This window comes from Pygocentrus nattereri, chromosome 6, assembly GCF_015220715.1.
Source record: "Pygocentrus nattereri isolate fPygNat1 chromosome 6, fPygNat1.pri, whole genome shotgun sequence".
In the NCBI taxonomy this organism is placed as follows: Eukaryota; Metazoa; Chordata; class Actinopteri; order Characiformes; family Serrasalmidae; genus Pygocentrus; species Pygocentrus nattereri.
Window position 1 is genome coordinate 21,306,929 of NC_051216.1, and position 17,811 is coordinate 21,324,739.

Genomic DNA, 17,811 nt, shown 5'->3' on the forward strand with positions numbered 1-17,811 from the left:
TCCAAAACCAAATTGAACATTATCATTACTTTTTTTGTGTCCGTTTTCCTCAAAGTAGGATGGTTGGGTTTCTCTCCTTTAAAGCTTCACTGTCCTTCAGATACAGATCATTTCTTTCAGCCTCCCTCCATCACTTTCTCTCTCTCTCTCTGCCTCTATCTTCAGAAAATCATAAACAGGGCCACAGTCCACACTAATAAAGGGCTGTTCACCTTTACACAGGGGTTCTGTACTAACACCAGTCTTTCCCTTTCTGAGTACTCAGTCACACGCAGCCATGGCAGGTAAGGACGACACATGCACACTATATTATTGTTTGTAGCTATATTTTCAATTTATTTGATGTATATGAAGTAATATAATACATTATAAAATGTAATTGTCATTCATTTAACAGACCGAAGGGAAAATGATGATAAGAGAACAAAATCAAAGGTGAGACTCGTACATTGTTATTTATTTTTCTCTTATTTGAAGATCTCTAGCCTCTTGGGGATGCTGTAGTTTTGTGAGATTTGTCTTAATCTTGTTTTATTTAATGAAATTATAAACTTTACAGTTACTATAAGCTCTGGTTGAGTGATGTTTGATAATATTGGCATCTCTATTCTGATCAATTATTCAATCAGTCTGTGCAATGGAGGCTTTATCATCACTACAGCAAAAAAAGGCCAGTGAGGAAAAATACGAATTGTGTTCTAAATTTCCAGCTCCTATTCAAATCATTGTTTTACTTAAACATTTCTTTTGTCTTTTTCCTTCTTTATGATTGATTCTGGGAATCTAATACCAGAACAGTCACTAAATGGAATAATGTTAATGTGTGAATGAGGATAACAATAATAACGTCAGTGCTAATAAAAACGAACATAAGTGTTAGCGCAGTTTGTTTTGTGCTTCAACAGTACATTCCCTTTGTGTTTGTGAGGTTATTGAGTTTACTCACATAATTAGGAATCTGATTACTTTAAATCAGTTCAGCCGCTTATAAAAAATTGTGTGTAAAACTTATGATTTCTATAAAATCAAAAGCATTTTTTACGTTACTCATTTTTTTTTTTTACAAATTGTAATACGTTTTTACAAAATGTAATTAGTTAATTAGTAAAGTGACTTGAACCTCTAACATTAACAAGCAGCAAACCTTGAGCTTTTCCACGCCGTTCAGGTTAAGCAGTGGCAGTACAGGATCCTACAGCAGAGCTTTTGAGAATCTGAAGTTCATTTTAAACGACACACCGTCGTTTTAGAAGGTCTGCTTTTCGTTTCCAGGTTTAGCAGGGTCAGAGGGCACTATCTACACAACTTCACTTACCAGCAATCAGGTCTGACCAGCTCTGTAAGAGAATCTAAGTCAGGTTAGAGATTCCACTACTGATAAAGCTTCAGACAGACTATATTAATGTACTTCATCAGTGAGGTCTGTATGGCTCTCTGCTCAGGAAATTGCACATAGTCCACATGAACGAACAAAGGCTGCAGCGTACCCCCCAGAACAGATTGATTCGCTCGTACCGATATGTGCTCGATGTTTTTGAAAACTATGCGGACACTGGACAACATGTGATTTTCTGTGAGGTAAAAATACAATAACACTGCAGTTTTGTCTCTGCTTGCGCGCGTGCAGTCGGCGGAATGCTGTGGATATCCGGTCAGCATTTTCTTCATCGTTGTCAACGAGTTTTGTGAAAGATTCTCCTACTATGGAATGCGAGGTGAGTGCGTTTGGTCTGTGGAGCCATTAACACACAAACAGACTGCAGTAAAACACAAAGCAGGAATAATGGAGACGCATCCAGCTTCTGGCTGGCCTGTGTTTTTTTCGAAGACGTTTCGCTCATTTGTGCTTAATAATGCTGCTAATAACCAGCTCCACCTCGCCCTGTGTGTCTCCCTCTAGCGGTGCTGGTGCTGTACTTCAGGTATTTCCTGCGCTGGGATGATGATCTCGCCACCTCCATCTACCACGCTTTCGTGGCGCTGTGCTACCTGACTCCCATCCTGGGGGCTATTGTGGCAGACTCCTGGCTTGGCAAGTTCAAGTGAGCACCCGTTTAGTGAAAATAATAATAATCTTTTTATTTTTTATTTAGTTGTACATTGTACATGTAATTCAAAGGGCGTCACAAACTGTTAAAAGATTATAAAAATATTGAAACAAATAAATGTGGTAAATTAATATAAAAATAAACAAAAATCCTAGTACAATTACTTCTACTATACTGGTGTTATTATTGTTATTATAATTACTACTACTACTATTGTAAGTATTGTTTAATAATAATAATAATAATAATAAAACAATAAAAAAGTAAAACTAGTACTAGTAAGAGAAAACAACAGAGCCATGAAAAATCATTTGAAAAAGTTCATGTCTTGCTGCTACAAATGTGCTGAAGTTTCCTGTCTAAATTCAGTTCAGTACATTTATATTTTATTGTTAACATTTTTATCACTAAGCAAGCCTGCAGTGCAATGATCTGATGACAATAGTGACAGACAGTCTGTGATGTGTGATGGTGCTGAGCTACTTAAAAACCAACCGTAGTGATTTAAAAGCCATTCTAAAGGATTATTGCACTAAACTTGGATGCATCATGATCAGACTACACTGTAATGAATGGTGTCAGTGTGTTTTCACTCTGTGTTGAACATTTCTTCCTCCAGAACCATCATCTATCTGTCCATCGTGTATGCCATCGGGCAGATCGTCATGGCAGTAAGTGCTATCAATGACATCACAGACGCAAACAGAGACGGCACGCCAGACAACATGGCTGTTCATGTGTGAGTGACTCCTTCACCATATTCCTCTTCCTCTGTAAATGCCACAGCGCTGCATTCATAATGAATGCATCATATACCATATCTTAAAGACCTTTAGGGGTGGGAGGATGTGCAAGCTTTTTTTCACTTAGAAAATCAGCAAAATCGTCTTTTCTCTTCTGTCACAGGACCTTGGCCATGATCGGCCTGATTCTCATCGCTTTTGGTACTGGAGGCATCAAACCATGTGTATCTGCGTTTGGAGGAGATCAGTTTGCGGACCACCAGGTCTGACAATTACACATTAAAATCTTCAATTCAACACTCCTGTAGGAACATCAGCTGCGTTAAATAGCATAGCATGCTTTCCATTACTCCTAAGCACAGTGGACCCCAAACCTTGACTTGGAGTAGGCCTACTCCTGCCCTCATACAACTGATCCAGCCTGAGTGGAAACGGTTATGTTAGAGCATGAAAACACAAGAATGAGCAGAGTAGAGCTACTCCAGGACCAGAATTGGGAACCACTGGCTGTGCTAGGCTTAAATAAAGATAAAAAAAAATCTATTTTGGCCAAAACGTGAGTGCATCGATAAATACATTAATTAAATATAATATAATTGTTTATAATATTTCAAAATTGATGCGGTTGATTGAACACCTTCAGACTGATGTGTGTCATGACACACTGATGCCTTTGTACACACCCTGTTCTATGCTTATTTGTGTATGTTGTACAGGCTGAATGATCCGCTTCCTTCTCTTGCTTTAACAGACGAGGCAGAGAAGTACTTTCTTCTCTGTCTTTTATCTGTGTATTAATGCTGGCAGTCTCCTGTCCACTCTCATCACCCCTATACTCAGAGGTAGGCCCCAGTCTGTGTAGCAGCTGGAATATTTGCAAAATATTCATATTTACTTATCAGACTCATTTTAACATCTGTGCACAGGTCAAGAGTGTGGCATTCACACTCAGCAGAAGTGCTACCCGCTGGCTTTTGGTGTTCCTGCTGCCCTGATGGTGGTCTCTCTGAGTGAGTCTGAAAACATGCGCATGAACCCCAAAGAATAAATCTCATTTTGCTTCTGAAAACCCAAAAGGTCATGTAAGTGCAGATTGCAGATTGAAGTATTGATAAAATTCAATACGACTATATTTAATAACAATTAGTTATTAAATTAATAACTTACTAACTAAATTACTAATTTACTAACTAGTATTAGTAAAGTAAATGAACCCATGCTTCCTGAATAGGGGTCCATCTTAATATATTCCAAAATTTAAACAGAATAATATATTCTGGGCTGTATTTAAGCATTCTAGGGCCCTTCACCAAGACTCTTGAGGCTCTTACTTCTATCGAGGCACAAAAGGACCATTTAACATTGGTGAAAAGCAAAATTTTACAACCTAAATTAATATTCACAACTACTCTCTCATTACATTGTCCAGCCAGCAAGGTTAATGTACAACAATGTTAAATACCACTACAGTACAGTGTTAAGTTAGCACCAGTGGTGCTGTACAAGATAAAATTCTAAAATGAACATAGGCTAAAGTTGATAAAAGTGGCAACAAGTGCAGTGTAAAGCAAACCTTGCTGTGAAAAGATAAATAATCTAAAAGTGTAAAGCTTCACAGTCATGCTCGCGAGCCCCCACTGGAATACTGTGCTGCAACCCTGAAGCCTGTCGGGTTACTATGGCCTTGATTATATGGCCTCTGTCAGAACAAGACGTTCTATATTTAAAATGGGGGCGTTACTGGAGAATGAAAAACAGTCCTAACATTTAAAGGAAGTAAACGTAACAAATTGTTTCCATGTAATTTGGGACAATTTCCATTGATCTATACAACATTCAATTTTAACAGCATGTGAAGGGCATTTTCAAAAGGAGTTTAAATGTAGATACTTGGTTTTTATGGGCAGCGATGGTGTATAAAAATAATTCTGAATCCTACTTTTTTGTCATAGCAGAGATAGTTTAATATATTACATTTTGTGCAATTTTTGAAGAATGTCTAATAAACCTGACACAGCTTTTATTGATTGGACCATTTTGTTCTTGTTTCTTGTAGTTAAATTTTTGTACACTGTCAACATGTTAAAAACTCAGTTAATAGTGTTGCATGACACCATTATAGATGGAATATTGCTCAGCACTAGATTGCTATATGCCCCAGTTTAAGACTGTACTGGTATGTTGTTCTGTGTGTCTGCAGTTGTGTTTATTGCTGGCAGTGGGATGTACATTAAAGCTGCACCCCAAGGCAACATCATGCTGGATGTGTGTAATTGTATTGGGGTGAGTCTGCTATACTCTTACAAGACAAATCATACAGTTTACCAGCTGTTAACGCCTTATACGGCCAGGCCCCGCTGGCAGGCCCAAAGTTTTATCACATACTTCTATAATCTAAGAATAGTTCAACCAGTTTGCACTGAAGTCCCTGTAGTTACTGAATTATAACAGGTCAATACGCACTGCTGGTACAGACAGTGTGATTAAGCTAGACAGTCTATTTGAATCCAGTCTGTTGGTAGAATTGCTAGTTTCAGTTAAAGGGAAAAGGTGAGTGTACATCAGTATACAGTGATGGTAAGAATCTGTGTTCTTTCCTCAGTTTGCTATCAAGAACCGTTTCAGACACAGGAGCAAGAGATACCCGAAGAGAGAGCACTGGCTGGACTGGGCCAATGAGAAATATAATGTATGTCCGCACTCTTTCGAGCCACTCAGCTACCTCACATACCTTGTTGTGAAATGTGTGAATTACTTGATAAAACTGATGATTGATGATTTAAAAGTTGATTCAAATATGCTTTCTTGATGATATTGCAATTTTCATGGTGATTATTGATTAATCATTAAGGTGATCAGTGAATTACTAATATAAATATTAGTGTCAGTCCTAGAATGTAATAAAGCTAAGAACACATTCAGCAGAGTGCAAGAAATTTCTCTCTCTGTGCTCTAGAAACTCCTCATTGCTCAGATTAAGATGGTGCTGAAAGTACTGTTCCTCTACATCCCTCTCCCCATGTTCTGGACCCTGTTTGACCAAAAGGTAACATTGACACCTTGTACATGTTTTGATGACAAATCAATGATTAAAATAATTCTTACTCCATTAAACTCTGCTGAAAAGGCCTCAGAATGATTATTGTTTTTATTATTTGGTCTGCAGGGCTCCCGCTGGACCTTCCAAGCCACCACCATGGACGGAACCTTTGTAAGTTTTTAAACTCATTACTCCAAATTCAGTAGAACATGTATCTGATATGGGTGTAACTTTGACTCAACAATGAATTGATTAAAAACTATTTAATTAGGAAATGATTCAGTGCATGTTTTTATATATATTAGTTGCTGTCCAAAAAAAACTAAGTCTTCATTTTACCGTTTTTCCTTTATTAAGAGAATATAAGAAAATCAGCTGCCCTTTACAATGAGTTTACATTTCATTATGAATGGACAATAGAAATGCTCCAAAATTGCAATGAAACAGAATCTCTTCACATTAACTTACATTAGAAGTGAAGAATGTCTTCTCCTGTAAAGTTGCCATTTTAGAGATGCTTTGGACAGTGACAATATATACAATATACAAATGTTGGAGAAACTTTTTATAAAGTGTTGGCATATAGACAATGAAAACATGTTTATATTTAAATATAGCCTAAGAATTTTATTTTTACATTTGAATTGGCCAAACGGTTTAGGCCTAAAAAATGAGTGCATTCCTTATTGCCATTGAATTCACACCTCAGTTAATTGTACTTTAACATAGCATCTGATCATTATGCTTCATTACTCTATTTGGCCTCTGTCCACAGGGCACCCTCATTCTGCAGCCAGACCAGATGCAGGTGAGTCCCTCTTTAGAATCCGTCTCTGACTACAGCTTGACTTGAGTACATTTTCACACTGTGTTATCCTGCTGAACATTACTTTGACTTGTGCAGACTGTCAACCCCATCCTGATCCTGACTTTGGTGCCCATCATGGACAGAGTGGTCTATCCCCTTATCAGAAAGTGTGGCTTCAACTTCAGGTAAGACCCCTCTTTCTCAGATCATGTTTGGAAATCTGACTTATTCATGTAATTTTCTGTATCATAAACATTGTTTTTATTCTCATCCTACAGTCCTTTGAAGAGAATGACAGTTGGGATGTTTTTGGCTGCCATGGCTTTTGTCTCTGCTGCTCTGGTCCAGATTCAGATTGATGTGAGTCTGAATTAAAAGACATCAGTGTTTCTGATTCAGATTAGGTCTATGATAAAATGACTCTCAAAGTAGTAGATGTGATTGTGCTAAAACCCAGAGACTACATCTGGTAGCCACTTTATGCAGAACCCCTAGTGAAAAAAAAGTCTTTATTTATTTATTTATTTATTTATTGCTGTACACTTTTTTAAAAATATGTAGCAAGCTTTATTTAATGCTATATGTATAAATATTTTTGGAACTTCAACATCAACACTATAAGAAGTATTTGTTGTTTTAACTAAAAAAAATGTGTGAACATGGATGCCTTAAAACTTTTGCTGAACTTTAGTATTATATTGACAGAATGTAAGACAGAGTATAGTTCTGTAAACTTTCCCATTGACGTGCAACTATTAACAACATTAAGCAGCACAACATAGAAAATATGAAATACTAGGTGATTGTATGTTTTACAGGCACTGGTGATGCATACAATATTTAGTCTCAGCTTTTGTTAGCTGCAGTGTGCCAAGCTGGGTGCAAGTGTAGAGATATATTCAGACCACAATTTAAAACATTGACAGTTTATTTTAGATTTTACTGCTGTGAGAACAAAACAATTTATCTCCAAGATGATAACTTTATAGGAGATTGAAAAAATTATTTTAATGTAAGTCAGTCTGACCAGACTTATTTCCAAGTTATTTTGGGCATTATCTTTTGGTCAATTCTTCAGAATTTTACACACAATGTAAAAGCCAACAGGCATTTTGAAATTATGTTAAAAACTGAAAAACAACTAGATTTTGTTCCAACAGCAATGATATGTATTTCACTTACTTGGAAAAGTATTTTATTACACCAGAGTACACATTTTTGCTTTTGCACAATGAAAACATTTATAGATTTCATGACTTCATGACAAGTAGAGCAGATTTTCCCCTCTGCTTAGAGGGCTAAAATGGAGTTGTAGGTTTGAGAATGTGTTAGAAACCATGGAGATCTTGTCTCATTTGTAATTAATCTATTTCATTTCCAGAAAACCCTGCCAGTTTTCCCATCCTCCACTGAAAGCCAGCTAAAGATAGTAAACATGGCCAGCAGTCAGATGGAGGTCACCATCTCTCCACATGATCCTATTGTGTTGGGCTCTATGCAGGTACACACATCCTGTATGCTCACACACAATTATTCACAAACGTAATACACTCCCTCTAAACTCCCTCCAGAGTAAAAACAGCAAACAGTTGATTGAACAGCAAACAGTACTATATAAAAGTCAGAGACTTTTTTTTTTCTTTCTTTATCCTTCATTTACCAAATCTCCATTCAAAATGGAAATTAAGTTATGTTATTCATTTTTCAGCATCAGGGAAAAAAGCAGAAAACATATTTAACGTAGCTACAGGTTTTCATTATAAAACAGCAGGAGCAAAGCTCTTGGATTTGGTTCTCAAACAATTGATGACGTTAGCTTCTGCTTTGGTGAAATGAAAACTTACAGCCACGCCAGCCCTTTGTGGATGAGATTGGACACCCCTCACACACACCCCTCACACCCATCACTATTGCATGTACTTTTATTGCAAAACATCACATCTATGTAATGGTAACTTTATAGGAGAAAGAAAAACCAAACTGAACTTTAATACAACAGGTTTTTGGACCATTTCTGTTGATCTTTTTGTCATAAAAAGTCCACACAATATAAGGACCAGTTGCCATTTTCAAGTGAATAAAAAATCCATCCATCCATCCATCCATCCATTATCTTCCGCTTGTCCGGGGTTCGGGTCGCGGGGACAGCATCCTAAGCAATGAAGCCCAGACCTCCCTTTCCCCAGCCACTTCCACCAGCTCTCCAAGGGGGATTCCGAGGCGCTCCCAGGCCAGCTGGGCGATATAGTCGCGCCAGCGTGTCCTGGGTCTTCCCCGGGGTCTCCTCCCAGGTGGACTCGCCTGTGACACCTCCCGAGGGAGGCGTCCAGGAGGCATCCTAACCAGATGCCCGAACCACCTCAGCTGGCTCCTCTCGACGTGAAGAAGCAGCGGCTCTACTCCGAGTCCTTCCCGGATGACTGAACTTCTCACCCTATCTCTAAGGGAGAGTCCAGACACCCTGCGGAGGAAACTCATTTCGGCCGCTTGTATTCGCGATCTTATTCTTTCGGTCATTACCCAAAGCTCATGACCATAGGTGAGGGTGGGAACGTAGATCGACCGGTAAATCGAGAGCCTTGCCTTATGGCTCAGCTCTTTCTTTACCACAACAGACCGGTAAAGAGCCCGCATCACTGCTGACCCAGCACCAATCCGCCTGTCAATCTCCCGCTCCCTTGTACCATCACTCGTGAACAAGACACCGAGATACTTGAACTCCTCCACTTGAGGCAAGAGCCTATCCCCAACCCAGAGAGGGCTCTCCACCCTTTTCCGCCTGAGAACCATGGTCTCGGATTTAGAGGTACTGATTCTCATCCCAGCCGCTTCACACTCGGCTGCAAACCGATCCAGCGAAAGCTGAAGTTCGCGGCCTGATGTCCCCAATAGGACCACATCATCTGCAAACAGCAGTGATGTGACCCTGAGGTCACCAAACCGGACACCCTCCATCCCTTGACTGCGCCTAGAAATTCTATCCATAAAAATTATGAATAGAATCGGTGACAAAGGGCAGCCCTGACGGAGTCCAACTCTCACTGGGAACGAGTCTGACTTACTGCCGGCTATGCGAACCAAACTCCAGCTTTGTTTGTACAGGGCCTGAATGGCTCGTAGCAAAGAGCCATGTACCCCGTACTCCCGAAGCACCTCCCACAGAATACCCCGGGGAACACAGTCGAATGCCTTCTCCAGATCCACAAAGCACATGTGGACTGGTTGGGCAAACTCCCATGAACCCTCCAGAATCCTGGAGAGGGTGAAGAGTTGGTCCAGTGTTCCACGACCAGGGCGGAACCCGCACTGTTCCTCCTGGATCCGAGGTTCGACTATAAGCCGGACTCTCTTCTCCAGTACCCCTGCATAGACCTTGCCAGGGAGGCTGAGGAGTGTGATTCCCCTGTAGTTGGAACACACCCTCCGGTCCCCTTTTTTAAAAAGAGGCACCACCACCCCAGTCTGCCAATCCAGTGGCACCGCCCCCGATGTCCACGCAATGTTGAAAAGACGTGTCAGCCAAGACAGCCCCACAACATCCAGAGCCTTGAGGAACTCAGGGCGGATCTCATCCACCCCTGGAGCCTTGCCACCAAGGAGCTTCTTAACTACCTTAGCGACTTCGGCCTCAGTAATGGACAAGCCTATTCCCATGTCCCCAGACTCAGCCTCCTCACTGGAGAACGTGTCGGTGGGATTGAGAAGGTCCTCAAAGTATTCCTTCCACCGCCCAATGACGTCTTCAGTCGAAGTCAGCAGCACACCATCTCCACTATATACAGTGCTAGTGGCACACTGCTTTCCCCTTCTGAGTCACCTGACGGTTTGCCAGAATCTTTTCGGAGCCGACTTAAAGTCAGTTTCCAAGGCCTCACCAAACTCCTCCCATACATGGGTTTTTGCCTTGGCAACAACTGAAGCCGCATATCGCTTGGCCTGTCGATACCTGCCAGCTGCCTCTGGTGTCCCACAGGCCAACCATGCCCGGTAGGACTCCTTCTTCAGCTTGACGGCATCTCTCACCTGGGGTGTCCACCACCGGGTTCGAGGATTACCGCCCCGACAGGCACCAACTACCTTACGGCCACAGCTACAGTCAGCCGCTTCAGCAATGGAGGAACGGAACATGGCCCATTCTGAGTCAATGTCCCCCACCTCCCCCGATATCTGGTCAAAGTTCTGACGGAGGTGTGAGTTGAAGATCAATCTGACAGGTTCTTCTGCTAGACGTTCCCAGCAAACCCTCACTATGCGTTTGGGCTTGCCTGGTCTGACCGGCATCTTCCCCCACCACCTGATCCAACTCACCACCAGGTGGTGATCAGTTGACAGCTCAGCTCCTCTCTTTACCCGAGTGTCCAAAACACATGGCCGCAAGTCCGATGACACGACTACAAAGTCAATCATTGAACTGCGGCCTAGGGTGTCCTGGTGCCATGTGCACTTATGGACATCCTTGTGTTCAAACATGGTGTTCGTGATGGACAAACTGTGGTTTGCACAGAAGTCCAAAAACTGAACACCACTCGGGTTCAGATCAGAGAGGCCATTCCTCCCAATCACACCCCTCCAGGTCTCACTGTCATTGCCCACGTGAGCGTTGAAGTCCCCCAGTAGGACAATAGAGTCTCCAGGAGGAGCACTTTCAAGCACCCTTCCCAAGGACTCTAAGAAGGCTGGGTACTCTGAACTGCTGTTCGGTGCATAAGCACAGACAACAGTCAGGACCCGTTCCCCAACCCGAAGGCGTAGGGAAGCTACCCTCTCGTCCACCGGAGAAAACCCCAACATACAGGCACCGAGTCGAGGGGCTATGAGAAAGCCCACACCTGCCCGCCGCCTCTCACCATGGGCAACTCCAGAAAAGAATAAAGTCCAGCCCCTCTCAAGGAGATTGGACCCAGAGCCCAAGCTGTGTGTTGAGGTGAGCCCGACTATATCTAGCCGGTATCTCTCAACCTCGCGCACCAACTCAGGCTCCTTCCCCGCCAGTGAGGTAACGTTCCAAGTTCCAAAAGCCAGTTTCAGCAACCGAGGATCAGAACGCCAAGGCCCACGCCTTCGGACACTGCCCGATCCACAACGCACCGAACCCCTACTACTGCCCCTCCCATTGGTGGTGGGTCGATGGGAGGGGGGACTCATGTAACTCCTTCGGGCTGGGCCCGGCCGGGCACCATGAGTAAATGCCCGGCCACCAGACGCTCGCTGGCGAGCCCCTCCCCCAGGCCTGGCTCCAGGGTGGGGCCCCGGTAACCCTGTTCCGGGCAGGGTACACAAGTCCTGTTTTTCTGTCTTCATAGGGGTTATTATGGATCACACTTTGTCTGACCTGTCACCTAGGACCAGTTTGCCATGGGAGACCCTACCAGGAGCTTTTGCTCCAGACAACATAGCTCCTAAGATCATTCAAGCACGCAAACCCCTCCACCACGATAAGGTGGTGATCCAGGGAGAGGTGAATAAAAAATGTATGAATAAAACAGCAAAAGTAATGCACTCTCAAGGTTTTGATATGACCGTGATGACATATTGTATGACTGTTGAAAATTGAGCAATAATCACAACTAAAAACACACATACATTCCACTCTGATAGTCTGATGTCTCTACAGGCCAGTGACTACATGACATTGCCCAATTCAACAATTACAGTGTCTTTGAACACAAATCCACCCATCATTAAAATGTTCCCCCTGAGTGAGAGACAGCGCCACACTCTCATCATCCCGGCCGACCCTAACACTGCATATGTGGTGAGAGTAACGCTTTTGTTCTTCTTCCATTATTGAGATTCAGAACATAATTGTGAAAAATAACCTCATTTCTATTCCTTCTCAGACATTTGATATCACTTCCAAACCAGAGCAAGGCAGTAATGCCATCAGGTGAGTATAGTCTTTAGTAATAAGTTAAATATGAATGCTATCATTTTGGCATTAACGAGCTAATAAAGCCGTTTATAGAATAACTTGCACTTTACAAAAAAAAAAAAAGTGGTGTGTAGTGACTAGTTCTATTAATCAATATTTCAAAATACTCAGAAAGGTACAAATTCTTCATGACTTTAATTTGCATACATGCACTTTCTTGAAATGTTAATACTTTTACAAATCTATGAGTAAAAAACATCTTTTACTTTTCACTCAGCTACAATTTAGTTGCATTAACTTACTGCTTCCTTTTTTGTGTTTATTTCATTCTGGTATGTCAATAGCATCTGTGAACTCACCTCTGAATTTTGAGGTTCATAATTTTATTTTAGGCTAAAAGTGCATCAAAAGGAGAAAAAAAAAGTAGCACCTAACAAACTTCACTTTCACACTTATAGATGCTGTATGTATCCACTGCAGTTCTATACATTACTTAGTACTTTTTTTACCTGCTATTTGTACTTCTAAAGTTGTTTTTGGGTACTTTAACTATAATCTTGAGTCAGTATTTCACTGTATAACTGATGCCAGCTAATTGACATAGACTGTGTCTAAGTTAACAAATCAGTTTAATACATGGGGTATATGTGATCTGCATGCTGGCTGAATGAAACATCTTACTAAATATCATCAACAAATTAACTTTCCACCTTGTTCAGATTTGTGAATGGCATGAGTGAAGAGGTCAATGTTTCATATTATGGATTCAATAGACAATCTCCAGTTTCAGACTACGTCTTCCTTTCACAAGGAGAGTAAGTTTAGCCTTATATTAATTTCTAATGCTTTAAAAAAAACTTTAGTGCTCATATTTCTATTATTGAACTATGTTTTCTGGTGTATAATCGCAGGATCAGTAGAGTTCATGCTGATTACATTTTTCCCTCAGGCACACATTCAGCATCAGTAATTCTGTGAAGTCATGTACATTCTCTAAGATGTTCAGGTTTGGAGCAGCCTACACTTTCCTCATCCCCAGCACACTTAACTTGACAGATAACGTACGTATTGAATTTGTTATTATAGTATTATCATAATGACTATAGCTGCTGCAATGTGATGGGCTGTAGAGGCCAAAAGATATAGAAGCACCAAATTTGATAGCATGTGCATTATTACCCCCTCTGTCAAATACTCAGACAAATTTAGTGACCCTGATTAATCTGAAGGCAGTTGTGTAGCTATAACCTCATGGGCTTTTAGCTGGACTTTCACTGGCTTATCAGTATAATCATCCTCTACTTCTGCACTCTCTTCTAACTTATAATATTTCTGATCTGGGGAGCCACAGATTATGTATTATTGGATATATGTTATTTTTTTGCAGTTTATGGTAGTCATCCTCTGTTCCTTCATTAGTGGTCACAGGACGCTGCCCACATGATGCTGTTGGCTGGATATTTTGGTTGGTGGACTATTCTCAGTCCAGCTGTGACATTGAGATGTTTAAAAACGGCAGCAACACTGCTGTGTTGATCCACTCATACCAGCACAATACACACTAACAAACCACCACTGTGTCAGTGTCACTGCACTGCTGAAAATGATCCACTACCCAAATAATACCTGCTCTGTGATGGTCCTGTGGGGTTCCTGATCAGTGAGGAACGGGATGAAAGGGAGCTTACAAAGTATGCAGAGAAACAGACGGACTACAGTCTGTAACTGTAGAACAAAAAAGTCCACCTGTCCAGTAAATGGATCTCATAAAATGGACAATGAGTATAGATACAAGGTAGATTTACCTAATGAAGTGGCCAGTTGGTGTATAAACAAGCTTTTCAATGCCAATGCCTCAACTGTCAATAATTTGCAAAACACTTTTTGAGCCAGTTCTAGTCATTTAACCCAAACATCTCAAAATAGGCCTTCAAACAGTGTGGGATCAGAAAGTAAATAAAGTAAATGGTTATTTAAAGATGCCCCCCCCCCCCCCCACTATGGACAGCATGTATTGATTAAACATCATCGTCTTCTTTTTTCTAGCTTACAGTCGAAATTCAAGAAGTTAGCTTGATCATCACCAAGTTTTACACAAATGCTTTTAAATACAAAATTACAAATACACAGCTTTACTTGTCATTTACATTTAATGTGCTAAAATGCTCTTTACTTGTTTATAGTGCTTGGACCCCAGAGATTTCCACTTTACGATATACTTATTCTTCTTCTTGAAAACCTTTCCAGATCAAACTGTACCAGGACATATTGATTATACTGACCCAGTTTTTGAAGGCCACACAGTCATTTTTAATTTGCATGTCAGGCATCATTATCTCCATAACTATATACAGGAAAATCGCCATACCAGTTGAAAGCATGGCGAGTATCCAAGTTCTCTGCAGAGCCCATTCTGACATGTCAGTGTTGAAGAACTTCAATGTATCTGAAAGATTAATTCTGCTGACCTCTGTCTGTGTCTGTGTTCTCTGTACAATCTCTATATGTAGCCAATTACTAACCAACTAGTTAATAGCAAATTTTAAATAATATGATAACTAAATGGCATGAAATGTGTTAACTGGCTGGTGTATATGTCTTCTGTACAGTGTGGTGCCTCTGTAGTTGAAGTGGAAGACATCAAGCCCAATACTGTGCATATGGCCCTGCAGATCCCTCAGTATTTCCTCATAACAGCAGGAGAAGTGGTGTTCTCTGTCACTGGCCTGGAGTTTTCATATTCACAGGTATTGTTTAATAAGTGTGTGTTTGGCTGATTTTATTTAAGTAAATATGTCACTTGTCCATGGTGTGTTCTTTTTAACATCAATATGTTCAAAGTGATCAAAGTACACAATATACACACAACTGCATACAGATTATTCTGTATTAATGATTAAAAGCTCTTGTTGTTTACATGGAATAATCTTTGACCATTTTGGAAAGTAAGCCTACTGTTAACAAACTACATTGCTTGAGAGAATATTTTTTATCGCGATCATTTATATTATTTATTGAACACTGGAGTATTTTATCATGTTGCATTTTGCTGCCGTTTCCTAAAAGTAATATGTGATATTATGTCTTACGCCAGCATATTGCTTTATTCTCAACTATGTCCACTGAACTGAATGATTGCCCTCCCTGATCAGGCACCCAGCAACATGAAGGCAGTGCTGCAGGCTGGCTGGCTGTTCACTGTCGCTGTGGGCAATTTCATTGTGCTTATTGTGGCAGAGCTGGCAAAGCTGCCTGACCAGGTGCTGCATCTACAACTACAGCATCTTAACACATACACACTTTGATCAGCCCAAATGCAAAGATACTTTAACATTTACACAAAATCAGTGTATGATATCTAAAAAATTATTTATAATTAATTTTATAATAGTAATAATTTAGATTTTAACTCTTTTTAACACCTGTGTGTGTGTGTGTGTGTGTGTGTGTGTGTGTGTGTGTGTGTGTGTGTGTGTGTGTGTGTGTGTGTTTTATACCTCTCTCTTCCTCCACAGTGGGCAGAGTATGTGTTGTTTGCCTCTTTGCTAGTGGCAGTGTGTATAATCTTTTCTATAATGGCTTACTTCTACACCTACATCAACCCTGCTGAGATCGAGGCCCAGTTCATGCAAGGAGATGAAATAGATCCAGAGGACAAGGAGAAGAAAGCCATAGAGCTGAAGAGTAAAGACTTTGTGCAGCAACAAAATGAACAAGTTGGAAAAACTAAAATGTAAACATTTTTTTTGTTTGTGTACCATGTAAATCAATTGCATAAGTCATTATAGTTTCGTAAGAGCTGTTGCTTTTATAGATTAAGTTGCGTAAAGACAACAGCTGAAATGACTGTATGATAAATTGTGAAACCATACTATCAGATATGGATAGCTGGCCAGAGTCTGAATTTTTTGTGGTTATAACTCCTGTTCTGGCTTTTTCTTCCCACATATTATTGATTTGCTGTATATTGTTTATAAGATTTCAATGTGTTCAATTTTATAAGTTATAAAGAAGTCAACTTTCTAATGTTAATTTTAAGTAAAAATGAGAGGCATTTTAACCTACTCCAGAATAATATACTTCAAAAGTACTGTTAAAAGCAAATATACACAAAATGCTCTGTATACAGTTGTACTTGCTTTAAAAAGTTTGTATGAAATATAAATTTGGCCTTTGTACTGACAAAACTACTCACATGGTATTCTGGATGATCATTGTTTAATGCTATTATTATGAAAATCAAGTTAAACATGATTGACAAAAATATCCACTTACATACACCGATTTTCTTCTTTGGTATCAGAAAAACCAAAATCAAACCCAAAGGAAACCTTGTAGATCCCCCCACTAAAGATGGTATAACATGGGCATCCCGAAAGATGAGACTTGAGCTCACAATCCCAGCAAGCTAATTACTACAATCCTCACTAGAAAGTAAACTACTCACTTTTTATAGGATTACTCTCCCTGAGGGTATGACTATATGCATTGAATACTTGAGCCGTTGCAACGAAAAACAGCATATGTGACGTAAAAATTTTATAGACATATTCTGCCATTGTTTGATGCCCTGTATTTAAAATAAGGGATCACTAAAACGGAAATGTTTGGCTTTTTAATGTAATTTATAATCCAAAAAAAGGTTGAAATACGTTTTTCGAGAGAGGCTCGATGAGGCGCACCAGGTTAGATCAGAAACGAGCAGCTATTGAAGTATTGAAGGGCGGGTCTGTCTCCACCACCGGACCACTGGCACGGCGATGAGAATACCTGGATTGGACTGAATAACCTGGAGTTTGGTTCTCGTTCTTTGTCACATAAATTCTTGAACACTGCTACGTAAACCACAATTAAAAGAGAAATGCCCCAAAATGTGTTTAGAAATAAATATAACAAGTAACTATGAAAGAACCTCAGAGTGTAGATCACTCAGTGTATATCCAATGTGATCAGCTGAAACTAAGTGGAACATTTCTTCTGCTTATTCTGACCTGAGAGCATGTATAGGCTCCTGTGTAAATAAAATGACTGCGTTATATAAGAGATGCTGCGAATGGCGATTCAAGAGTATTCACTATTTTCCCCAATAAAACAGAAAAGACGCTAAATCTATATACTGCTTATTTTTGTAATGTTCTTGCTATCAGAGATTTAATTGCTGATAAAATGAACCCCCCTTAGTGTGTAAAATGCCCCCCCCTCCAGCCTGTATATTAGATTCCTCTGTATGAACGTACAGATCCGCATATTATCTGCATTCCCTATTCCTCTCTACGCCGCAGTAGTGGGCGGGGTCTTGT

The 17,811-nt window shown here is 40.4% G+C and overlaps 1 protein-coding gene across 1 annotated transcript; it reads left to right on the forward strand.

Moving 5' to 3' along the window:
* The first annotated feature begins 176 nt into the window (after window positions 1–176).
* Window positions 177–16,960, forward strand: slc15a1a (solute carrier family 15 member 1a). Its single transcript, XM_017692179.2, has 23 exons — window positions 177–284; window positions 398–435; window positions 1,628–1,715; window positions 1,901–2,042; window positions 2,668–2,787; window positions 2,955–3,054; window positions 3,543–3,633; window positions 3,718–3,801; window positions 4,992–5,074; window positions 5,394–5,480; window positions 5,748–5,837; window positions 5,958–6,002; window positions 6,607–6,639; window positions 6,736–6,824; window positions 6,918–6,999; window positions 8,021–8,140; window positions 12,254–12,394; window positions 12,480–12,526; window positions 13,231–13,326; window positions 13,461–13,572; window positions 15,121–15,258; window positions 15,664–15,771; window positions 16,027–16,960. Exons 1-23 carry the CDS (start codon window positions 278–280, stop codon window positions 16,246–16,248), a joined length of 2,163 nt encoding a protein of 720 aa, XP_017547668.2. The 5' UTR covers window positions 177–277; the 3' UTR covers window positions 16,249–16,960.
* The last annotated feature ends 851 nt before the right edge of the window (window positions 16,961–17,811 follow it).